We start from the raw sequence: 25,852 nt of genomic DNA on the forward strand, positions 1-25,852 counted from the left end.
GCAGCAGCGGGAGACACACGAGAGACCAGCGGCTTCTCCTTATGGGGAACCGCAGAGCAAAGGTGGTGGCACGCAGGCTGGGGTGGCGGAGGAAAGACTCAGTGGGATCCAGAACTCTGTGAAGATCTCCAGATAAATAAAACCAGAGAGAGTTCCTGGAAGTGCATGAACTACCAAAACCCATCCGCAAAGAAATGGAAAATCTGCATTGACCTGCACAGGTAGAGATTGAATCCATAATTGAGAAACTTCAGTGAAGAACAGCTCGCAACCAGATGGCTGCTCTGGTGAATGCGAACAAAGTATTTAAAGAATTAACACCAGTTCTTCAAAACTCTTCAAGCAATAGAACAGGGAGGGCCTCGTTTTATGAGGCCACCAAAGAACCATACAAACTGTATGCTGCTGTCTATATGCTTACAGATACAAAATCCTAGGTAACAAAAGTACTAGGAAACAGTTCCACCTCATGGAAAGGATTGTACTCCAGCCATGGCCAGGAGGGTTTGCCATTCAGTAACAAGAAAGCTGTTAATGTAACACACCATGACAAAACAAGGGAGAAGGCGTACAACCCATGAGGTTGATGCTGGATAAGCATTTGATGAGATTCAGCACCTTCTCCTGATAAAAGCACTCAGATGTAGAAAGGAACTTAGGTGTGAAGGGTACCCTGAAGCTCTGGAACTGAGGGTCGCACGGCATTGGCGAGAGGTGGCCAGGCGGCCTGCTTTGGACATGTCCCTGCTCCTAGTCTGTGCTGTTAGGGAGCCCTAGGCAGGACTGAAGCAGCAGAGCATCCAGATTCGGGAGCAGGAGGACAACAGTGTGATCTTGGGTCAAAACTGTAACTAACACACACATAGATACAGGAGGGTAAAGGGAGACACCTGCGTCTAACAAATAGGTTTACCAGAGAGCAGGGCACAAGACCAGTCAAAAAAGCCAGCGATGTTTCTATACCCTGCCAGCGAGGGAGTCACGTATAAAATTAGGGAGACAGCGCTGGTCACGCTGGCATCAGAACAAGTGACATGTTAGGGCTGCCAAACGGAACCAAGGAAGCAGGCCTTGTCCCCGGGAGGCACTGACCTTGGTGAGTTCACCCGTGCGTGACCTTTGTGGCAGAGACCTGACCTGGTTGCCGTCCCGTGCGGTCACTCTGGCGTGTCCCCAGGTGTGTCTGTGGGGGACTCACACGGCCTACAGGGTAGCAGAGTCGAAGTGGCCTTCTGGGTCTGTGCCTCTGCGTCTGACTCCGAGAAACAAAGTTGTTGCTCAAAAGTCCTCGCTTCCAGCCTGTTTCCAGTCGGGAGTTGGTGTCTGCTGGCAGTTAACGAGAAATCACAGCACAGGGATGTGTTTTCTCCCTCGGTTCCCTCTGAGTTTGACAGAACAGTGACTGTGAAAGGGCCTTGAGTGGAAAAATAAACGCTCACCGCAGCGTTTGAAATATTTCAGTGGTGAAATAAACGCTCACTGCAGCTCCGTTCTGACCTGGGCTTTCCCCCCGTCACTGTGTTTTTCGTGGAATTCATTCTGTTCTAAGGGGCCCCGCTCTTTGTGCTCGCACTGCTGTCTGCTGGTGGAGCCACTGCCAGTGCCGCGGACTCTGAGGACAACTGCTGGAGGGTCTCTTACTATGGTTCCAATTAAATTTTCCTATTGTTCACACTGATAGAGATCCAGCTGCAGTCCAGCCATTGATGAATCGGCGTGTTGTCTATAAAAACCGACTCTTCTATTTAAGTGAATAACAGACAGATACAATTTATATGCAATTAATCTAATCTGTTGAATGGCCAGCTATAGAGCAGTTCAGCACTGTGATTGGCTAACCTTGGAGACAATTTACAGAGGGCTTATAATGGATTTTAGTTTTTATCTGAGGTAATTTAAGTGTATGTTAAAGTGATGATAATCTCCTTAGAGTAAAACTGTTTATCTCTCTAAGCAGTCATTAGTTATGTGTTTTAAATTAGGGAGGTAATGTAAATTTAAAACGTCTAAAGTAGATCAGTTAATGCTTTGGTCATTGAAATTGATAGTAAAGGTAAATTTTAGTTGAAAATAAGTGTAGCACTCCCATCTGCATTCATAAAAATGTTGGTTTGTATTTATGTGCCTAATTACAAAGGAGAGAGGATGTACAGAATTGATACTACCTTACCTTGGCTTCATTCAAATTGTTTCTCTAAATACCTTCCCTAGTAAATTTCTGTGAAAGAAGAAGAAAAATACATTTTTTAGTTAATTACTCTGTGAAAATTATGTTATTAAAAACATTGGTAGCATGTTTAGTATTTGGCTGTTACTGATTCTTTTACTAAACGATAATTTTTTCTGATGTAAAAATATTTGTACAATTTAAACTTTTTGATTATATAAACATACAGAAGAGAAAATTGTCAGGAATCTCATCATGGACAGATAATATTTATGTGCATGCCCATTTTTAATTATGTGTGTATGTATCCTATTTCATAATGTTTGTTTTTTTTTCATTGAAACAAACAATATTATTTCTTGACATTAAATACTATCCTTCTATATCAAGGTTTCTTAAAAGACTTTACAACCTCCAGAATAGGGCATCACAAATGCTTGTGAATGTGTGATTTTTTTTTTTTTTCCTGAAAATATATGTGTTTCCTCAGAATCTGTTAGTCAACAGAAAACTTTTTTTTTGTTGTTTTTTTTTTGAGAAAGTATGTTGTTATGCAGTTCAGGCTGGCCTTGAGCTCACTTTGTAGCCCAGGCTGGTCTCAAACTCACAAAGATCCTCCTCCCTCACCTTCTTGACTGCTAGGATTACAGGTGTGTGTCAGCACCTCCGTGGGTGGTATTTCCCATTTCTTGCTCTTTTTTTTTTTTTTTTTTTTTTTTTTTGGTACCGGTGCTCAAACTCGGGCCCTTGTGCTTGTCAGGCAGGCTCTTACGCCGCTGAGCTATATCCCCAGCAAGAAATTGCTCTATGGGGGTCTCTTCTTCTGGGTTTAGTTTTGGTCATTTATGTTTTGCTGGGAAATCAGTAGTTTTGTAATTGCTGAAATACTTTAAACATTCTTGGAGCCATCTTGCGCTACGACCACGTCTGGTTAGGTGGGTGTCACCCCTGCTGCTGATCTAGGGTCATAGGCACTTGTGGCGAGCTTTGACTTAGGTGGACTCCCTGGTCTGGGGTGCGAGGCTGCTGTCCATTCTGCCCTGGGCTTCTGGTCCTGAGTGCTGGGGTTGGGGTCCCACAGCTGTGTCTCCCTTGGAGGAGGCCTGGGTGCCTTGGTGGAGTGGCTGGTTCTGGAGATGAGGTGAGCTGGAGCCCTTAAGTACCAGGAAGTGAGGAGGAGCCCTGGCCATCCGTAGAGAGACCTCGGAGCAGCTCGCAGAGCTCCCAGTTGCTGGAAGGGGAGGTGGCACAAGGATGGCAATGGGGCTCAGACTCCGGGGCACCTTCACCATGACAGGCGCCGTGGGAAGAGGGCAAGGACGGGGCTTGCTGGGGCTCTGTAGGACTCTGTGACAGTGACCAAGGGCCAGAGTCCTGAATGGGATGTGGTGGGCACAGTGCTGGAATGTGGTAGGAGCATTTTTGTGGCCCAGAAATGGGGCCATTATCCGGCAAGGCCAGAAGCTAGGGAGGAAAGCAGATGTTTATGTAACAGGGAAATGGGGCAAAACAAACAAGCCCAGAATGTAGGGTAAACAATGGCTGATGATTAGCTTAGGAAAGTTAAATTTGTAACGATGTGTAAGTGGTCACCGTCCCTAGTTACAAAGAACGTGTAGTGTAAGAAAGTGACAAAATCAATAGAAAGATGGGTCAAGGGCACTACAAATTCACAGGAAAAGTGGAAGGCAACAGTTATGAGCTATGCACAGGTTCATTTACAGTCTAGGAAATGATGCAGGGCAGCTGATTTCACCTGGCCACCTGGCAAAACCTGAACCTGGTGAAGCTGTGGGGTCAGGGTGCTGCCGGTTGGCCAGCCAGCTGCTGTCTGTTAGGCCGTGTGAAAAGGCAGGCTTGCATGTCCACCCAGCTTAAAGTGACCTTGCTTCGCAGTTCTGCCTTTAGACACATGCTGATGGAAATGACAGGACGGGCATGAGGGCGTGGGACTGAAATGAAGATGACCTGAGTGCCGTGGAGGCAGATAACCTGGAGCAACAGCAGTCGACTTTTCTCCTTGCCAGTTAGGGGTCTTTCTGATGCTGGTGGTTGGTGCTGGGGAGGGCAGAGGGTGCTGCATCTCACACAAGGGAGAAGATTCTTGATCCTGGGGGTTCCCAGGAGAGCCACAAAGGGAAGCTCAGTGCTGACAGTGCCGCGCGGCCTGCTGCTGCTAGCCGTTGCCTGTGTGTGCGCCCCTGGGTTCTCCAGGGGCAGTCTGAATCTGGGTCTGCTGGTGAGCACAGTACCTGGGCCTAGGCACCTCTCTGTGCCCTGCACTGGAGCTCTGTGGAGTAGAGGGTAGGCAAGCCCCAGAGAGGCGTAGCTGAGTGTAGGGCGGGTGACAGGGGACCTGGGGGCAGCACTCAGCTCCTGGTCTGTGGATTACCAAGGTAGAAGCCCTCAGCTGTGCAACTTCCGTGCTTGCTTGGCAGAGGCTGAATTGAGCTTCAACTCATAATGAGGCTCCTGAGTTGTCAAGAAAAAGCATGGTTTGGTTTTGTTATACTTTGATCTTAAAAGTCTAGGAAACGTAATTCAACTTAGATTTCTGTCCAGTGTGCTTAACTGTCTGGAATAACGTGTTCTTTGATGGTGTTCTTAGCCACTGTATCACACTGCTGTTAATAATGCACTTTTGTTTTCAGTTTTTTGTAGCATCAGATCCAACAGTTAAAACTGATCGACTGTGGCATGACAAGTATACTTTGAGGAAATCCATGATTCCTTCTTTTATGACAATGGATCAATCTAGGAAGGTAGGGTTAGAAGAGAATTCTGTAATTTTGATGCTGTATTGCTCCATTTATTTGGATTATGTGACAAAGCTAATGTTCAGTCAGGTAAATTCTTTGCATTCTAGGGTCATTCATTGTGAGGTGATGTGTGTTAGCTGGGTGCAGCAGCGTGCCGACACATTTGTAACGTATGTTCTGAGTTTGAGAGCTCGCCTATAGCCAATTTGTAACGTTTGTAGAATATTTGTAGTATTTGATGACCATTTAAACTTTATATAAGGTAATTGTAGGTTATTTTTCATTTCAGGTGCTTTTGATAGGAAAATCAATAAATTTTTTGCATCAAGTTTGTCACGATCAGATGCCCACTACAAAAATGATAGCTGTGACCAAGTCTGCAGAGTCGCCCCAAGATGGTACGTGGTTGATGATGAGGAGGACGGTGGAGGGGATGATGATGGGGGTGGGGATGAGGATGATGATGGCCATGGGGATGGTGATGGTGACCATGGGGATAATGGTGATTATGGTGATTTGGGATGATAATGTGATTGGAATGATGATTGAAGTGATAGTGGTGATGGTGGTGGTGATAATGGTGATTTTATATATATATATGTGTGTGTATATACACACACACAGTTTAAAATATATAGAATTTATGGTTTATCTGAGTCATTAAGATACTGTCACACACAGTATGATATATATATATATATTAACAAACACACATATATACTTTATGAATGTTTAATACCTTTTACACAGAGCAGGTAGTAGGTAGGTAGGTATTGGAATAGGTATAGCTGGTCTATCCTGTTAGTGGTTTGTCATACTATTTTTTCTAACTGCAAAGTGACGTGTGCCAGAATAAGAAATGGGTAAATGTTGCCAGTGGCAGCCACACTTTGGGACTCCGGACTCACTAGGAAAGCAGAGCTTTAACAGAGTGTGTTATGTTAGAGCATTGGTTTAAGTTCCATCTGCACTAGAGTCTTGTGGTTCCTCCTTCAGTTGCTGTTCCTTTCTCACATTTCCTCTCTTGCTGCCTGCCCTGACTTCAGTTGTCTCACTGTATTTTTTGTGGCTAACTAATTTGTCTGGCTTTCTAGTCCTGGCTGTATTTGCTATTTATGTTGCTATCTCGATTCATTCAGAGAGTTCACTTTGCTTGAGACACTGTATTGGGAATGGTGTTCAGAGTGAGTCCGAGAGTCAGGGCTGTGCCCTTGGGATTGTGGAGTGCTGTGGTCTCATAAACACTGCGCTTATAGCAGAATTTTCCACAGCCTCTGGGCTTGCTCCTAGAGTAGGAGATGGGATCCAAATAAGGCTTTAGGAGAGATGCTCACTTTGAAGAGGTAGGAGGAGGAAGAGCCAGGAGAGCATTTGTGTTAATTGACCTCTCCATAGTGTGTAGAGAGGATTTTGTAGTGAGGGTTTATAAGGGAATAATTTTAATAGAGGAAACGTCATTTATAGGATTATTTTATAATAGTCACCCAAAGAGTCAAATGCTGAAGAGTGCAACCAATCTGTGGGCCTGGATCCCACGGCAGTATCCTGCATGTGGTAGATTGACATCTGGTGGTCAACTTGTAACACCCAGCTGAACTGAACCAGCGTGGTGTGCTGGGTGTGGGAGGCTCATCTGAGGATTGTTGCTGGCAGCATAAGAGGCAGAACTGGAGAAGGAAAAAAGGCTGTTGGGAACTATTTGTGCTGTTGAGAGCTGTTGATTCTCTTGGAGGACCTTGTCATGCTGGCTTTCCTGATGAACTTGGTTGTTTTCATCCTCAGAGGAGCACAGGACCTTGTCACTGAGAATGGCTTTGGTTCACTTTGCAGGAGCTCTGGTCCTCACTTTGAGTGTTGCCTGCTGGCTCTGGAGGGGAAAGATGGTATACTCCTCAGTCTCCTAGAGAAGCTTGTTGCATTGGCTTTCCTGATGGGAACTTGGCTTTCCTCATCATCAGAGGAGCTTGGGACCTCACTGTTGCTGAGGATGGCTGTGGTACTTTCCAGGAGAGCTCTGGTTCTTTGAACATTGCTTACTGGCTTGAGTGCAGATCCCTCAGCCAGCTGGCACAGATCCTTCATCCCACTGGCACAGACTTTCTAGTTTCCACCACTGACCTTTGGACCTTTCCAGCACAGATCCATGAAACAGGCCTGCATGAGACACTGTCATGGACTCTAGGCCTCCAGTTGGACTCGTGGGTGGCATTGTTATGGGCTCGAGGTCTTCAGCTGGACTCATGCAGGACATTATTATGGGATCCAGGTCCTCAGCTGAATTCCTTGGTCTTTAGACAAAATCTGTCTGTGGGCAGATTTCCTGCACTTTTTGTATATGACTCTTTTGGTGACTATTATAAAATAGTCGTATAAATTAAGTGTCCCGTATTGTATTGTTTTCCCTTGCAAATCCAAGTACAACACTGGATGAGTCTAGTTGAAGACTTACAACCATGGGAATGTCCTCCGTGAGTCCTGCTGGAGGCCCAGAGCCCATGATAATATCTCGTGGAAGTCTGTATTAAGGATCTGCATTGGGAAGGCCCAAGGGTCAGTAGTGGAAGCTAGGAAGTCTGCACCAATGGGAGGAAGGATCTGTGCCAGCAGGCTGAGGGATCTGCACTGAGACCAGGGAACAACGCTCAAGGTAAGGACCAGAGTTCCTTCAAAGAGAACTGTAGCACCCATCTTCAGCAACAGTGAGGGCCGGAGCTCCTCCAGTGATGAGAACAGCTGAGTTCATATCAGGAAAACCAATGGGACAAGATTCTCCAGGAGAATCAACAGCACACCATCTTTCCCTTCAGTTCGCTTTTTATGATGTTGGTAGCAATCCTCTGCTGGGCCTTCCACCCCCAGAACCACAGTTGTAGTACACAGTTCAGCTGGGAGTTACAAGTTGACCATTAGTTAATCCACCACAGAGGGGAGAGGTGTGGATGGAGTCTGAGGGAGGCATCCCCAGGGGATGGGTGGAGGCCACTGCTGCCATTGAATTTTGGCCACTGCTATTGTGCATGCCAGGGTTACTCCCCTACTGCAGTTACTGCTTTACAGCTCTTGCTGCTCGTTACTCTTCTACTACTGTTACTGCTCTGTTGCTGTTACTATCTACGCTGTTATTACTGTGCTATTGTTACTATTGCTGTTCACATTCTACTGCTGTTATTCTATGCTATTGCTATTTTACTGTTGTTACCACTCTATTGCTGTTATTGCTCTATGCTATTACTTTTCTACTGCTGTTACTACTCTGCTGATATTCTCCTGCTGTTATTGCTCTATTGCTGTTATTACTCTGCACATTACTATTCTACTCTTACTATTCTGCTGTTATTACTACTGCTCTTACTATATTGCTGTTACTGCCATAGTACTGTTACTACTCTTTTGCTGTTACCACTCCATGCTGTTGTTACTCTACTGCTGTTATTACTCTGTGCTGCTTTTGCTGTGCTATTACTACTTATATTATTACTCTATTGTTACTATGTTATTACTCTACACTGTTATTACTACTGCTGTTATTATTGTACTGTATTTCCTGCGGTTACTCTGCTATTGCTGTTGTCACTACTGCTGCTAATGCTGTTAGTACTACTGCTGTGCTGTTACTCTACAGTAGAGTGCTATTCTGTTGTCACTACTGCTGCTATTACTCTATTATGCTGTTGTTGCTACTGCTATTACTCTGCTACTGTTGTTAATTACTCTACTCCTGCCACTGTTGCTGCTGTTGCCCTACTGCTGTGTCTCCATTACTTTTTTGTTGGTGACTACTCCCGCAGCCCCCTCAGTCCTCTGCTATAACCAGTGTCTGTGGAAAATGAGGTTTCTGCTGCTCTGTAGTGTAGTGGGAGGGTAAAGGTACAAACCTCAAAAGACTACTAATAATACAAAGCAGTGATGTCAAATGCACATTCATCTGTGCAGAACAGGGAAATGCGAGGAGCTGGTGCCGAAGGGTGCTGAAACCAGGAATGGAGCGCATGAGAGGCTACTCTGGGCTGAAACTGGTTAATATTTAAGCTTTCTTCATATTCAAAGAGTGTAATGGCTCCAGTGATAAAGACATTCCTAGGGAAAGTATTTACATTCTTACCGCAATGTAGCTCAACAGGAGTAAAGCCCAGGGCCCTTGAAAGAGGACCACAGCGAGCCTGGGGTGGCCCCACATGCGCTGGCCACAGACCTCACGAGACGCGGTCTTTCAGGGACCCAGGAATGGCAGCAGTATTAAAGCTGACCAAGTGCCTCAACTGGCCTCATCTGGAGGACATAGACTCTTCCTATGTCCTGGTCCCTTCACATTGGTTTACTCAGGTTGTGGAAGGAGGTTCAAGTTGGAACCAAAGCTTTGCCTTTGATATGCCAGTGTAACCTTGAGCAAGTATTTTACCTTTCTTCATCTTAGATTGTGCCTCCACATTGGCATTACTTTCTAGCTCGTTACTGTGCTTTTTAAGTAAAATACAATGTTTCAGATATGTTTTATAAACGGATTAGAGTGGCACAGCTGTAAATTAGCATTATAAAAGCTCTATTATATCTGTAGTCTCTACATTGTTTCTTTTCAGTAGAAAGCTATGGAAACACTTTTTTTCTGCTACCTCCTCAGAACTAGGCTTCTGTGTTGTCTGGTTCAACTGCCTGGACAGTCTCCAGTGATGATCCAACCGGGAGTTCACTCTGGGATGCCGAGCTGGGCCGTGTAACTGTCACACCCAGCCTACATGGAGCTGTACAGCGTGGAGCTCACGCACACTGGTGGGGTGGGTCTCAGGACAGGTTTTGACAAGTGTCCTGGGGTGACTCTCAGTCCTGTGCCTACTAAGTGCGTGTTAGTGAGACTCGCGCTGGTCCTGGTAGACAGGGATCCTTCAAATCATGAGCAGCCCCATGGCCGTTTCCCTGTGGACCTGACTATTAAGCTGCTGTCTGTCCTGCTGGATATCAGTGTGCTGGTTTGTGGTCTCAGGACTGTGCTGCCCTCGCTGACCGTGCAGCTGTGGGTGGCCAGGAGGGGTCTGCTGTGGACACTGCTGGTGGGTTATAGGCTGCTGGCATTGCGTGCTTCCCTGTCCTGTGTAAATACATATTATATATGTATGCATGCTTTTCCCTTTTGTTCTTTACAGCTGCGGATTTATTCACAGATTTAGAAAATGCATTTCAAGGGAAAATTGATGCTGCTTATTTTGAGACCAGCAAATATCTACTAGATGTTCTCAATAAGAAGTACAGCTTGCTGGACCACATGCAGGCGATGAGGCGGTACTTGCTTCTTGGTCAAGGAGACTTTATCAGGCACTTGATGGATTTGCTGAAGTAAGAAAGTGCAACTGTTTTGATTTTTATAAAATATGCAATGCTTTTAACATAAAAGGTTCTGACCAATTCTGTTAGAAGAATCAGTGGTGTCAGGGGGAATGAGTTGAATTCTTAGCATATGTATAAAGCAAAATCTACAAAGATAAAATCATGACATTTTCACAGTTGAGGTCCTTTTTTTTGCTCTGGTCCTCAGCAGGCACCAGCCCTGTGCTGTCCTTTGTCCATGAGAGACCCTGTGTCCTTGTCCTTAGGAGGGTTGTGGCATAGACAGTGACACAGTCCAAGGAGTCTGGAGTGACCACAGTCAGCTTTGGCTCTAGTGTGAAATTAACCAGGAATATGCACTGTACTTTGAGCTTTTATCACCCCTGTTTAGTTAATGTCACTTTCTGTAGCAGAACGAGACCACGGCCCTATGCTCTGCCTTTTCCTGGTATCCTTTGCAGAGTCCCCATTGGTCCTCCTCCCTCTCCAGGGATAGGCTTTGGGCTGAGTGCAGGCTAGCACTTGCTGCCGCTGGCTGACGAGGTGGCCGTGTACTCACAGCGTGGCAGGGCCTTACACTCATTTGTTCATGCTGAGAACAGCAACTTTGCAGTTTTGTTGTCCCTGGGACTTAAGGTAGTGAGCCTGAGTCTTTTAAGTTCTTCCTGTGCTAATCCAGTACTTGTTCTGGCCCTGTGGTCTTGAGCTTTGGCACACGCATCCTCAGTGAAGTGCCTGAAAAGGCTCTCTGTGCCATTCTGGCCGAAGATCTGGGCAGAGCTGAGGAGTATGTAGGGTGCTGGTGCAAGTGCTGCCAATGCTGGCCTGAGAGAAGGCCAGAAAGACACAAGGTGGGGTGGCTGGGGCAGAGGGCTGCACCCTGAGGCCCTCTCTCAGGCACGTGAGTGCTGACCAGAGTGAGAGAGGATTCCCGGCAGTAACTGACCCTGCCCACTCAGGAGCGAGCTTGTGAGTGGCAGTGGGACCACTGAGTAACATTTCCCACCTGAGTAGATGAGGTCTTGCTGCAGAGCTGGATGCCGGGTGGTCTGGAGTGTGCATGGAGATGCCTGGCCTGAGTGGGGAGCAGCTGGGGGCTTAGGGCCTGTGGGAGGGGCAGAGTGGAGAGGGCTGGCAGCGTTGTGGGGCCTCACTGGCTTTGTAATACGTGTGCCTTGGGCTGGAGCTGGGTGTGTCCATTCTCCTGAGGTACATTCTCCTGAGGTGTAGTTTGTTTATTCTGAAGGCTATTTTGAGGGCCCACCTTCCAAAGCTAGTCTGGTCACTGTGATGTGTGCGTGCCTAGGATTGCTTTGAGGACAGCAGTCTTTCTCATGTCTTTCTGGCCTTGTCTCAGGCCAGAATTGGCAGTGCTTGTGCAGACACCCAGGGTGGGGCGTGGGGAATGGGGTGTTGGTCAGCTGTGAACACCCCCTATAGGTGCAGCAGCCTGCAGAGCTGGGCATACCCTGGTCCCTTGGGATGGAGATATCTGTGTCTTGGTTCCATTGGTGAAGACCTCTCCTTCCCTTGGGCCTCTGTAGGAAATCACAGTGACTCTTGCTCCTCATAGACCAGATTTAGGTTTTAAAACTTGACTCACTAACATGCGTAGTGTATCTGAGTACTTTCAGTTTAACCTGACTAAAAAGTAACATTGAGAGGTTTTATTTTATTTTTAATTTTATTCATTTATTTTTGGATTTTTTGAGATAGGGTTTCACTGTGCAGATCAGGCTGACCTTGAACTTACTATGTCGCCCAGGCTGGCCTCAAACTCACGATCCTCCTGCTTTAGCCTCCCAAATGCTGGGATTATAGGCATGTGCCCCCATGCCTGGCTTGAAGTTTTATAGAAATGTTTTATACCCTAAATAATTGGTGCCCTGTGTACAGTTAATACCATGGGTCCTTCATTGTCATATTGTGTCGGTCCCGTTTGTCTTTTCAGTTTTTGTCATTTGAATTCTAAATTTTTCTACAGTTCATTAAAAGTTCAAATAACAATGTTTAAAAATTTTTTAAAAAATTTGTTAAGACCAGAACTTGTCCGTCCAGCAACGACTCTGTATCAGCATAACCTGACCGGGATCCTTGAAACTGCCGTCAGAGCCACCAACGCACAGTTCGACAGCCCCGAGATCCTGAGGAGGCTGGACGTGCGGCTGCTGGAGGTAGGCTGGGTGCAGGATAGCGCCTCAGCACACGGGCCCAGTCTCTTCTGGAACCTGGCCTCTGGGGTGCCCTGCCCTGCAGTGTGTGTCCCTGGAGAGCCTGGCAGGTCCCCCTTTCCTGCAGAAGGGGTGCTCTGGGCTACCGAGCTCAGCTTCCCTGGATAGGCCGGGTGCTCAGGACCTCTGTTGCACAGAGTGAGTATGGTAGTCTTGGTAGAGATACTGCTCACCAGGGCATGTGCGTGCTTGGCATCAGTGTGGCGGGATATAACACGAACCTGTTTGCTGAGCTGGGCTGAGGGTCGTTAGAGAAAACTGTCGGCCTCCTTTTCTCCCTTCCTGTCTCCCTCCTTGAGAAGTGTCCCATTATGTAGCCCAGGCTGGCCTTGAACTCATACCCTCCTCTTCAGCCTCCAGAGTGCTGGGATTACAGGTGTGCACTGCCACACCCTGTTTGGATTTTTAAAAATACCAACTTTTAGAGATTTGGAACGCATTACGAGGCAATGGGTTTTGTGTGTCATAAAAGTGGTGGTGAGTTTTGAGCATATTTTTAGTATTCATTGAAAAGCATGCTGTTCGTTTCATCCTGAGTATTGGTGGTATGCTGCCATGTGCCATCATGGTCCAGTGCCGAGGGTACCAGGTTGATAGAAGGAATTCCTTGTTCTCACAGAGCTAAACGTTCTCGCAGTGAAGAGGTTTGTTTATTCCCAGGCTGTGTATCAAGGGCCCACCTTTTAGAGGGAGCGTGGGCACGCGGGCCTTACGTTGCTGCCTTCCTTCCAAGGAGTCACGGTGCTCGTGCCAAGCTCAGCCTCCGATTATTTGTTTTGCCATCAGGTCTCGCCGGGAGATACGGGGTGGGATGTCTTCAGCCTGGATTACCACGTCGATGGCCCGATCGCCACGGTGAGGCCCCTGTGCACGCGCGTGGACCTCAGCTGTAGGCGCTGAGCATTCTGTTGTTGGAAATGGTGTTCTTCTCGAAGAACTTCTGATTACAGTTACCATGGCATCGAGGCTGTAGCCACTGAATGAACACTTAAGCCAAAATTGTGTGTGTTTTAAATAATTATTAATGAGTGCTGAAATGCTCTATTATTTTAATAAGTCTTAAAAATATCATTTGTTCCATCGTAGGTTTCAGCGAGTACTTAATAAATGGATTGTTCATTTTGTTCCATTATTCTTAGACTGTAGCAACTAATTTAGGATAATTTGAAAGGAACTGTAAAGTGTGTTTAGGGGGATCGTATTTTTACTGCTTAGATAAAATTTGATATTTGGTATTCATTTAAACTGATGAGAAAATAGCTGTACCATTGTTCATAGTGCTTTTACCGCATGAGAAGGAAAGTACCGTTTCTTTTCACAGTTACCCAATCATAAAAGGTCGGCCAGCCGTAGTGCCGTCTTACGTGTCTGCAATTAAGGTGCCTCTTTCTGCGGCTCCTTTCTTTATTCAGGCCTGAATGAATTCTCCTTGACCACAGTGTATCTTCAAACTTACTTCAGTCTTTTGTATAGCTCAAATACTGAGGAGAACATTGCATTTTTTTAATTATCGGGGAAAATGTTCTGTTAAGCAGCAACCTAGCTTGGCTTTCATCCTCTTAGTGGTTCTTGATCATTTGTGTAAGTCACACCCCGACTATGGAGTGTGAGTCTGAGCCGTGGTCTGTTGCCCCCATTAGAATAGTGTAACTGAGTTCACACCACAGCTCTGCCCTCCCCCCGGTAGTGTGACTGAGTCCGTGCCCACAGCTCTGCCCTCCCCCCGGTAGTGTGACTGAGTCCGTGCCCACAGCTCTGCCCTCCCCCCGGTAGTGTGACTGAATCCGTGCCCACAGCTCTGCCCTCCCCCCGGTAGTGTGACTGAGTCCGTGCCCACAGCTCTGCCCTACACCCTGGGTAGTGTACTGAGTTTGAGCCAGAGGTCACCCCTCTGCCCTGTAATGTGCCTGAGTCCGTGCTCACAGGTCCGCTTCTCCCACTTAGGTAGTGGGGCTGAGTCTGTGGCCTCACGTCTGCTCCACCTCCCCAGTAATGCGACTGAGCCTGTGCCAGCAGGTCTGCTGCAGCCCCGCCCCCCCGTAGCGTGACTGAGTCCATGCCCACAGGTCTGCCCCGCCACTTGGGTAGTATGCCTGAGTCCGTCCCAGTCTGCCCCCAGAGGTGTGTACGTGCTGGGGATGGTCGCTGTGCGTGGTGTCTTTCATGAGGTCCCTGCACTCCCAGTGTCAGTGCACAGCTGCCCTTAGTGGTGGCTGCAGGTCTGTCCACATGAGCCTCTTCTCCTTGGTCCTCACCCTTAGTGGCTTTCAGTGGTCATGAGGTCCAAGGCATGCAGCTTGCACTGGGAGACTTCTCTGTCATGTGAGTATTAGTCTGCACAATCCCCTTACTGTCATAGTGTGGAAGAGACCAGAGTAGAGCTGGGTGTGGTGCAGTACCAAGTGCAAGGCCCTGGCTTCCGTCCCCAGTGCCCAAACAGAAGCAAAACCCAGAATGCCATGGGAAAGGTAATCACAGTGATTGTTCACACAGTAGAACATGTAGATGTACAGCGACCTGATTATCTTATAACACTATACACTATACTAGGATTGTCAGTTGTACATTGTGTGCCGTGTACCTTTCATTTGCTCATGCAGTATTATTAAAATTTACATGTTTTAAAGTTCTAGTAGAAAAGCAGTTTATATTATAGGTTTAAAAACATCTATAAAGCTGGGCTTGGTGGCATACGCCTGTAATCCCAGTATGTGGAGGCTGAGGCAGGAGGATTGCTGTGAACTCAAGACCAGTCTGAAGTGCATAGTGACACCCTGTTCACAAAAGAAACAAAATAAAATGAAGACGTCTCTGACAGCCCTGTGGGCCACAGCTGCCAATTTGTTTGCTTACCCAACTGGCTAGTGGCAGAAACCCTGGCTTCTGGAGAAAGAAAGAGGCGCAGGGGCCTAGGCAGGTGGGCACTGCCAGGGTCATGGAGTACAGCTCCCTGCATGCCACTCCAGTCTGCAGTTAGCAGCGCCTTGTGCTTGGTACATTAGAGCTAAATCGTCCCACCACAGCCATGCGATGAGCGCCCAGGTCACGGTGAGAAGCGGTAGTGGTTTTATCAGAGGTCACGCTGTGTGCAGTTGTGCACAGAGGCTGCGAGAAAGGCAGGACGGGCCAGCGGAGGTGCCTCCCGCCACGGCTCGGGAGAGGGTGGCTCTGCGAGTGCAGCTCCACTCCTGGTGGCCTCTGCCTTCTTTCTGTCCTCCTTGGTTGTGGTTGTCATTTTTATGCAGAATTACAGTGGGTTTGTATGGTTCATGCAAATTCTGTGATATAAAATATCAGTGAAACTTTCTGATAGGTCTGAATTTGGGAAATTAATCTGTGACATCAAAGCTCCAGTTGTTAAAAATACTTGCCAGATGTAGTCATTACGTGATTAAGACATTTCTGGTCCATCTTGTTTTTCATGAATCTTACGTGATTTGAGCAGCGATTGCCTTTTATGAACGTTGGGGTCACTGGTGTGGGTGGCAGCTGCGGGTGCCCTGGGCCTGGTGGGCTTGAGGTGCTGGTGGGTGGCGAGGCCGAGGTGGGCAAGACGGTGTGACGTGGCCTCTGAGGACGCTCCATGAATGCCAAGGCCCCTCCCTTGAGGGTCAGAGGCTGAGTCAGTACTACCCTGAACTTGATTCCACAGGGAGGCGATCTGGCAGAGCGTGCAGGGAGCGCACACGTAGGTGAACAGTGTTTCACCACAGATGCCACAGAGTGTGATCGTCTTCCCCTCAGTTAATATCCTGAAGGGTTTGAGTAAATGAAACTTTAAAAAATTAAATAATTTTAGTTGTGCTACAAGAGCCACTGCTTAAAGAGCCCTAACCTGTTACGTATCTTTTGTGTAGTGGAGAGTCCTTTGGTTCACCAGCCTTACCTAAACTAGACGTCTTCAGTTTCTCTGATCACAAGACTGATGATAGTGTAGGCGGCACACTGAAATGGGTGGTTTCCACACACTGGTGTTTGATTTTGCAGTACATTCAAAGCTGCTTCCAGATGGCCCTGTTTAGAACTCTATCTCCCCTCAGTGCTGCGCCCCCCGCCAGGCCCTGGCACTTAGGCAGTGCTGTGGAGTAGCTGGACAGATTGTTGACCCTGGCTTCCAGGGCAGCGGGCGGGGACAGGGCTGAGAGGGCAGGGTGCAGTGACTTGAGCAGTGGTGCTCTGCATGACTGACTCTGTGTGGGTCACATAGAGGAGGGCCTGAGCACAGTGCAGACAAGGTGAGTGAGGGAGCACCCTTCAGAGCAGAGCAGAGAGCGAGGCTGAGGGGCGTCTGTCCAGGTGCTGTGGTGTGACGGATGTCAGTGGCAGCCAGTGCACCCTCTGCCCTGGCTCCGGTGGAAGGCGGCTTGTGCCCAAGTCTGCCAAGCCCACATTTGTGCTGGTTTGCAGAACATTGTCCTGTTTGTGTATGATGCACACCCAGGCTAAACAGTTACTTTGGATGTCCCTGACGTTCACATCTGGCTGCCTGAGGGTGCACCGGAAGGGAAGGAAGGCATTGCATGGTCCCACCCCAGGGCTTGTCACCTGCCTGGGAAGCTGAGTTCGTGGGCACTGGATGGAGGGCCTTGGAGGAGCAGTAGGTGTGCCTGTAAATGGCCTGCGGACCCTCAGAGTGCAGACCCTGCTAGGCCTACCTGCCCCTGGAGCCGTCACCAAGGAGGAGGCCTCACGTGCACACGTCCCCGGGAATCGAGGTGAAGTTCCATGTGGGCTGGCCTCACTGTCCTCAGGATACCAACGGTATCTGCATGAGCCTATTTCCCTAGCTGCCCTCCATTAGCGGGTGTCTGCCTGGCATCTAGATATAGTTGTTATAGTATTGCCATGTCACTTCAGTTACTCACATAGCATAGGACTTAGTGGAGTCAGTGATGCATGACGAGATCCCCTCCTCGGTGCCATGAACCTTTTCCTCTGTCCTCTCCAAGGTGTTCACTCGAGAGTGCATGAGCCACTACCTGCGGGTGTTTAACTTCCTGTGGCGGGCCAAGCGCATGGAGTACATCCTCACCGACATCCGGAAGGGGCACATGTGCAACGCCAAGCTGCTGCGGAGCATGCCAGGTACAGCCTTGTTGTGGGCCCGCCAGCCCCCGTGGCTCAGCCGCTGGAGGCAGCTGCCTGCTGCTGAGCAGGCAGGGGTGGGGCTCACTGTTGTGCTTTTTAGATTTTCTGTGGAAAGTCTTGTTTGTATCTTGACTTCAGTGCAAGTAAGAAGAACACTGAGTCATGCTAGAATTTTGTTCAAACCATGAAGTTTCTTTTAAAAGCACATTTGTTTTTCACTAGGGTTCATATGTATACTTTAATTTTTTAATCACCTGTTTTTAAAGAAAGAAAACCATTTATAAGCACTGGCTTATTTAAATTCATGTAGTGCCTTATTATATTCCCTGTAGAATTTCCTTAATATTTTATTTTGTCCATAAACCAGGACCTTAAAATGTTTTGTATTACGTTACAGTTTAAAACCATAGTAAAAATTCCTGGGTGTCAGTTGACGTTATTTTACTATTACAAATACTGAGTGACTGCTATTATGAGTCATTTTAGTATCTTCACACTGAAATTGTTTTGGTCAGAACCTTTGAGAAAGTGTTTCAGTTAACTGTCTCTCTAAAGAAATGCCGAACTGAGTGTGCCCTTTGCTGCCTCCTTTGAGTGGCGAGGGTCGTTGTCACAGGTGAGAAAGACACAGTCTTGCAGAGGCGCCCAAGACCTCTGCCCTCTGCCAGGCTGCACTGCTCCCTGAGTGGCTGCCAGAGGTCCAGACGCCACATGGCAGAGCAAGTGAGGAGCATCTCAACCACATAGGAAAGCAGCACCTCACTCGCCTGCAAGGTGCTAGTGACGGGCCGGGCTTTGCTGGGACTGAAGCTCCACGCAGGACAGGAGCCGGGCGTGCCGAGGGGCCGCCTGGCCCAGCGCAGTGCTGTGGTGCTGGTGGCAACTGTGGTGGACGTGGGGATGACGCTGTGAGGGATGGGTGGTGGTGTCCTCTGTAGAGCTGACTGTGAGCTTCTCTTGTCCTGTGTGCGGATGAGTGCTCAGCGATGACGCGCATGGAAGGGTCTGCGCTCACTCAGGCTCAGCTCCCCACACAGGCTGGCCATGTGCGCGGCTCCCCCTCCCTGCTGCGTGGCCTTGGCTGGTTTCTGCATCTCGTGCCTCCCTTTACCCCCTCAGGGATGGGGTGATGAGAGAGCACTGCCTGCCATTGTCGGGACTGACTGCAGGAGGCCTCGTCCGGCAGCCGGGTGGCAGAGTGATGGTGCGTGCCCATCATGCGATGCATGGTGTCAGGAAGAGAACCCTGGGGTGGCTGGAGGTTGAGAACAAGACACACAGGAGTCTGCGCCTTACAGCATGTTGGCGCCTGGAGCCTTGCGCTCCGGTGGGGGCCGTTACTAAGTTACGTTCAGTGTGGCGGCAGCAGATTTGCGTCGTCCTCCTTCCCCATGCACATACAGGATCTAGCACCTATGCCTGGAACGGGAGAGCTTGAATTTGGCTCAGGACTTCAGAGTTCCAGGCCCCTGTGGCTGGCCCCGAGCCGGGGACATCACGGTGAAAGGCGCAGAGGAGAGCGGCTCAGCTCCCATAGGGGAAGCCAAGGACCAGAAACAGGCCCGGCTGCTCCCCCAGAGGCGCCTCAGTCCAGCCAAGGTGCGGGCCGCAGTTGATGATCACAGGTGTGAAGACAGGCTGGGGAGGGACCTTGGGGCCAGGAGAGCTCCCATGGAGCAGGGGCTGATGGTTCCGACCACAGGGACTCTCTTCCAGCAGCCTGCAGAGGGCAGCAGAGAGTACCCAGATCTAAGTCAGGACTTAGATCTGTGTATTCGCAAGGCTGTGCTTCATTTTGTGTAGAAGACCAGTGCTAGCCCAGCAGGCCGTTCTTTATGTGTTGTGGGACCTCAGTGCCAGTGTGGCTGTGCTTCTGGGATCCTTAAGTTAGGTATTTGCGTATCAACCATAAAAAGAAAAACGCTTTTATTTCAGCATAGGTTTTTAATTTTTTTATTTTTAAAATAAAATATTTTGTTTGAAGGTGGGAAGAAGGAAGAGAGAGATAACAGACAGCCACTCTGGATGATTAGGGAAGATCTGAAAGTGGATTACTCTTGGGTTTTTGTCTGCAGCTCCTTTGAATGAGATCTTTGGCCCATGTAGTCTCCCAGAAGCCAGTTGGCTCCCTGGCTTGACTTCTATCCTAACCTTGGAGTTCTTCTGGCCGTGTGACCCTTCCCTGTCCTTTGGTGGAGAGTAAGGTGATGAGGGGCCCTTGTGGACTGGTAGCTAGGCTGAAGGGAAGTGATCCTTGTGTTAATCGTGCTACCTAGGAGCTTCCTGGTCGTGAGCAAGTTTTATGTGTGTGTTCAGGCATTGGGTAAAGAGAGTCCAGGTGTGATTCAGATGGAAGAGCTGAAAAGACTGGGCTGTGCCTGTGAGCTGAGCGTGTGCTTGTGAGAGCCCAGAGGACGTACATAGTATGTTGGGCGTCTGTCTCTCCCTGGTGAGGGGGCCTGCGCTGCGTGTTGGGGTCTAGGCGTGCCCCACCAGAGACTGCTTTAGAAGAACACAGGTGGAGGTGACTCCTGTGCGCCCCTGCTGTTAGACAAGACAGGAAGATGGTGTTTCTCCAGAAGGAAAATCGAGTCTGTGGCTGAATGATAGGAAAGGAAAGAATTCCTCTCTGGTGCCAAGTTGGCCTTGGTCATGGAAACCTCGAAAAGGGCGTGAGTTTGAACACCCAGGTGTTGGTGGCCCTGCAGCCCCGGGTGGCCCTAGTGCCTTGCCGGCCTTGCACCAGGCAGCCCATCTCCTCCGTGCCACTTCCTTACAGATGACCCGCGGGTGAACTGTGAAGCAGCCGTGGCACAGTGCTTCCACTGCTCAGGATACTGCCTTCTGTACAGTAAACCTTTTCCAACGGTCACGCTTTGTCCCGAACTGCCCCTCCCAGGCCTTATACTGGGTGGTGCGATGCAGAGGTGCTCGGTTAGGTGGCTCAGGCCTCGGTGTGGTGACGTGTGCAGGCTGCTTCCTGCTGATGGCCGGGAGGGAAGACGAGCTTCTGTGGAGGTGGGAGGGCCAGGCCGTGCTGTCCCGTGTGCCACGTGCGCCTCCATGGACCACCCCCTCCTCTGTCTGCAGAGTTCTCGGGGGTGCTGCACCAGTGCCACATCCTGGCCTCGGAGATGGTGCACTTCATCCACCAGATGCAGTACTACATCACGTTCGAGGTACACCCCGGGCCCTGTGGGGAGGGTCTGCATGGGGGGACTGTGGCCACAAGAGCCTCCCACGGTCGCCTCCAGGTGCTCGAGTGCTCGTGGGACGAGCTCTGGAACCGAGTGCAGCAGGCCCAGGACCTGGACCACATCATCGCAGCGCACGAGGCGTTCCTGGACACCATCACCTCACGCTGCCTGCTGGACAGCGACTCCAGGGTAAGGCCATCTCGTGGGAGCTTCTGTGGGCCCCGCTGGTCTGACTGCAGCAGCTGGACGGGAAGTCAGTGGTCAGAATTCCTGGTTCTCAACAGACTTCGCAAAGTGGGGGAGAGAAGACAGCTTCCACTGCCTCGGGGGTGTGGTGGTGGTGAGAGGAAGAGCACACTGCCCACCCTGTGGACGGTCTGCGTCTTGGAGAGGGGAGCTGAGCAGGGCACCCAGACAGCAGGGCGGGTGGGAGCGGTGCAAGGGGAGGGGCAGGAGCCTCGGGCCCCCTTTCCTCCCCTTCCTCCCACCCTCCCCCTTCTCCACTTCTTACTCCCCTCTTTCCTCCCACCCTACACTAGGTTTCATTATTAAAGAATCAGATTGTATGTGTAAAAAAATGGATAACATCCAAGATGCCACTATACAACAGAATGTCTTTATAAATACATTGAGATGACCACAAAAGTGGTTAAAATATTTGATTAGCGTTACTAATTTAAGAAATGTCTGTCTGTAAGTGGTTTGCAGGCCTTTAACCCTCTTAACCGTGGGTAGATGTGGGGTGCATCCTCTGCATGCTGCTGAGTGATGGACACAGGACAGAGATTTACCCCTCTCCCACCGGAGGCACCCTCCGTGCTGTGCATGGGCCAGGTGGGTCTGTCACTAGGTAGAATTGCCAGCATCAGACAGGTCCCAGGCTCTGATGCTTACTGAGACCCACTTGGTGTCTTCTGATGTATCTCCTTGTGCTTTGAAAGAGGCGGGGGTGGGGGTGGCGGCGGCAGTCTTTCTTCAGTGGGTTTGTGAGTCACATAAAACATTCAGCAGAGTGACCAGCATATAGGTGTTACTGCTAACATTTGAAGCAGTTGACATTTGTATTGCGTGTGTGTGTGTGTGTGTGTGTGTGTGTGTGTGTAGTTTACAGAGGTACTGACAATCACTAGATCTAATGCCTTGTAGCCTGCTTGATGACAGGGAAAGCCACAGCTCCTGCCTCTTGAACAAGAGCAGCTCCACGAGCCACCTCCAGGGGAGAATGTCACCCTGTCTGAAGCTTCATGTCCTTGTGCAGGGGTGTTTGCTTGTGACCGGGTCCCCAGCGTCCCTGCAGGAGCCTGCAGAAGTGTCCTCCTTCCCAAGTGAGCCTTGGTTGACTCCAAAGGTGATGATTTGTTCAGAAGTCACCAGATATTTTTTTAAAGAAAGCCATTATATAAAATAAATTATGTATTAAGTGAACATATTACTAATAAATTTTAAGTAATATTTTTGCTAAAAAAGGAGGCTGTTCTGACACAGACATTGATGTGGTAGCCTGAGAGTGGCAGCTGGTGCACGAATTTAGGTTTTCCTTCTCTGCAAGGTGCGGGAAGTCCTGACTTGCTGGAGGTTGGCGCAGTTGCGATTGCCACGGAGCGAGCTCTTTGGAGAGTCCTGAGCGCAGGCTGTGGCTCCAGTCCTCCAGCAGTATATCTGTGAGCACCCAGCCGGTTAGCTCTTGTTCCAGGGGTAAAGACTTGTTTTTACATGGCCGTGCTAATAAGATAAACAAGTTAGAGAAATCCAAGGCTAATAAAAACGTACAGTGTGTTGCAGAAGACACTGCTGTGAGTTCCTCCCGGACTCTCCCTTCCAGCACACCCTTCTCTCAGGCCCCTTCTGGATTAGCTGGAGAAGTCCTCTTGCCTGAGTGTGTTAGGAGGAGTCTTCAGAAATACAGTGAGCTTTGCTGCGTGCGCCACCCAATGGACACTGGAGCCTCATCCACCTCAGTCACCGGATCTGGGTGCTGTGCAACTTCCGGCTCCTCCCAAAGTCAGAATGACCACGTTAGGGGGAAGCATGTTAAATCAGTTCACATCAAGGCAGCCGCAGAAATTGAACCATCTTAATCTTTTGTTTTATTTTTTGGTCATAAAATAAGATCTCTCTGACAGATAAGTCAGCTTCTGAGAAATGTATTTATGGCATTAATGCAGGGTTGCCCGGTGTTAGGGACAGCACCACCTATCCAACCCTGAGTCTGAGCTCTGTTGTGTTTTGTTGTTGCTGTGACTGGCTGACACTGTCTTGCTCGAGTCTGATAATAGTGTGCAAGGAAATACCTGGAGACTGAGACTGGGAAAGACTGGATTTACTGTTGTCTTGGTACAGGCAGGCTGAAACAGGGAGGTAGCTGCGAGTATCTGGAGGGGAGGCTAAGTAAGTACAGGGTTTGGGGTTGGGGTTGTAGTCCCAAGGAATCTGGGTGGGATGTTGGAGGTCAAAGCTGCAAGGACCGTCTCCTGGTGTCAGGGGAGACTGCAGGTCCAGTCCTGAATTGTCTTTGGCCATCAGCTCTGTCTGCTGAGGGCAGCGGGTTCCTGTTGCTTGTGGAGGGCACCATGTCCACTGGGAAGTTCTCTCTCGGTCAGGCTGGGCCAAGCCCACTGTGGTAAGTGTGCGGGGAGGTGAGCTGCTCACCTTGCTGCCCTTTGTCTCCCTGGATTAGCTGGAAGTCCGTCTGGAAGGATTGCAAGTCTGCAGCAAATGCTCATTTCTGTCCTGTTTCCCTCAAGACCCAGTATGAGCTCAGCTGTCAGTGGTACTGCCGGGATTAGTGAGTGGACCCTGAACCCAAGTGTTGCCAGCCCCACTTGAAGGGAGCGCTAGAACAGAGGAGCCAGCGTGTCCATGGGTGGTGGTACCTCCGGCGTCTTCACTGGCCTGGGCGTGGGGGCTGGCCATGGGCAGCAAGGGCGAGAGGTTGTCCTGCTGTTCGGCTCTGGCACAGCTCTGTCAGCTGCTCTGTTTGCAGCATGGGCTGGTCTGGAGCACGGCTCATGTCTGCACTTTGACCTTTTCCATTTCTTCTTTCTTGGCTCTGCTGCGTTTCCCTTGGCATTTTTACATGTAGGGAGAGTTTCATTCCTCTTTCTACATGGTGGGTCTCCTGCTTTTCCTCAGCTTGAGCACAGGCACCCCTGCCCTGGTCCTCATGTGAAGGGGGTGCCGCTGCTCTGCCCAGGCTGCGGTTCTGCTAGGGACCCTGGGGGCTTTGTCAGGGGAGGATGGGTCTAACTTATACCACCCCTGGTTGTGCCATTGCGTGTTGCTGTGTAACCATGTGTATGGGTGTGTGGTACTTTGTGTATTTTCAAGTCAGATGAGCAGTTCTGTGCTGTAGATTCCATTGTTTCTGCCTTACACCGCATGAGAAGAGGGATCGACACAGATGTGTGGAGAGTACTGCACGGCATTGATAAGCAGCACAGAAGCGTGTGCTGTGGTGTTGGGGAGCAGAGATGACACTCTGCGGTGTTACTAAGGACTGGAGATGTATGCCGTGACGATGGTTGGTTTAGCAGTCCTAGGAGTTCGTTCCCTGTGAAGCCATCCTTTCCTGGTATAAAATGTGATGCTGGTTTTTAAAAGACTTTGCTCAATTTGCTTTGTATATTTCACTAAGAATGTCTGGTTTTGATCTGTCACAAAATACAGGTGTTTCCTTATTCTTTTGGCATAGTTCTATCTTAGCTGCCTACTCTGGCTTTGAAATTTGGGCAGAAGACTGTGATGATCTGCACAGAAAGCAGAACATCATCAGACTCTGTTTGTGGCCCTTGTCACAGCAGAGTCTTTATTGTTTGCTGTATCACAGAACACCCAAGATTCAGTGGTTATAAAAAGTCCCAGGAGCTCACAGTTTTAGAAGCCTAAGAGCAGTGTGCCTAGCTGTGCTTAGTCCCTGCTTCAGCTCATGCTGGACACCGCAGAGGGGCCAGGAGCTGACCTCCTTGGTGACTTGGGATGTGCTCCCGTGAGAAGGACTCAGGCCTTCTTGAAGGTCCAGTGCCTCTTCACACTGCCCGGTTGGGTTCCAGCTCTCCAACCCTTTACGTTTGGGAGGACAAAGCAGACCATAGTAGACGGACAGAATGACAGTGTAGTGCTGCTCAGGGAAGGGTTCAGGAAGTGTGTGACAGTGTGAACAGCTCACAGATACTGGAGGATTTGAGTTGATGTCTCGTTTTACTGCATTGTCTTAGTCTGCTTTGTGCTGCAATAGCGGAGTGCACTGCACTGGGTGGATTATAGAGTGGAGGTTTGCTTTCCCTCACGATTCTGGGAGCTGGAAATTGGGGTGTGTGGCACTGTGTGCGCTTGACTTCAGTGAGAATGACTGGGAGACAGCAGGACAGAGCCTTGCTGCGGAGCCAGCAGCGCCCCATGAGTGGGCAGTGGGTGCTGCTCCTGGGGCCCACCAGTCCCAGAGCAGAGCACACCCTTCATCCTCCGTGGGGGCCTCGAGGACCCGGTGCCTGGGTGCTGCAGAGTTACTGTGGAAACCAGATTTCAGCTCGAGTCTTAGAGGGGAGAGACCATGTCCACATGTTGCAAATACTCTTTTTCTAATGAGAAAAGCTGCATTTAAAAAACTTAGGGAGCATGTTGAAGGTCTAGTCATGAAAAATACTCCTATTTCAGGTACTTTTAAACCAGCTCAGAGCAGTGTTCGATCAAATCATTGAACTTCAGAACACTCAAGACGCAATATACCGAGCTGCCCTGGAAGAACTGCAGAGACGATTGCAGTTTGAAGAGAAGAAGAAGCAGCATGAGATGGAGGTGCGGTTGGTATTGGTGGTTTACGATTTCAGGAATGTGACAGGCTCGCTCCTTGACAGTGTCCTCATATGTGGCAGCACACAGCTTTCCGGTTGATGTTCCATCAAGTGGGGGCACCTTCACACCTACACAGGGGCCCTGAGGTTTAGTCACCTTGACAGCCATCGTGTTTTCACACACAAGTAAAGACAAGCATGTTAACGACAGTTGGGACCCCAGGCATCCATATGCCTGTTCTGTGGGTACTGGTGCTTCTGAGCCAGCCCAGCGCTGTGCCCTGTGCCCTGAGGCCTCACT

The 25,852-nt window shown here is 49.3% G+C and overlaps 1 protein-coding gene across 4 annotated transcripts in view; it reads left to right on the forward strand.

Annotated features, from left to right (window-relative positions):
- Positions 1–25,852, forward strand: part of Tubgcp3 (tubulin, gamma complex associated protein 3) — a 58,203-nt gene that overhangs the window by 26,779 nt on the left and 5,572 nt on the right. For 2 of the 4 annotated variants that reach the window (XM_005373977.2, XM_005373979.2), the window contains 10 exons: positions 4,819–4,929; positions 5,216–5,324; positions 10,065–10,254; positions 12,284–12,419; positions 13,263–13,331; positions 17,426–17,561; positions 20,655–20,743; positions 20,819–20,950; positions 22,020–22,109; positions 25,415–25,555. In XM_005373977.2, coding sequence (XP_005374034.1) covers positions 4,819–4,929; positions 5,216–5,324; positions 10,065–10,254; positions 12,284–12,419; positions 13,263–13,331; positions 17,426–17,561; positions 20,655–20,743; positions 20,819–20,950; positions 22,020–22,109; positions 25,415–25,555 — 1,203 coding nt within the window. Of the gene's footprint in view, positions 1–4,818; positions 4,930–5,215; positions 5,325–10,064; positions 10,255–12,283; positions 12,420–13,262; positions 13,332–17,425; positions 17,562–20,654; positions 20,744–20,818; positions 20,951–21,459; positions 21,995–22,019; positions 22,110–25,414; positions 25,556–25,852 lie in introns of those variants that run through there. The other 2 variants (XM_005373978.2, XM_013515700.1) reach the window with 2 other exon arrangements.

The sequence above is a fragment of the Chinchilla lanigera genome, unplaced genomic scaffold, assembly GCF_000276665.1.
Source record: "Chinchilla lanigera isolate Chin_1 unplaced genomic scaffold, ChiLan1.0 scaffold00003, whole genome shotgun sequence".
Lineage (NCBI taxonomy): Eukaryota > Metazoa > Chordata > Mammalia > Rodentia > Chinchillidae > Chinchilla > Chinchilla lanigera.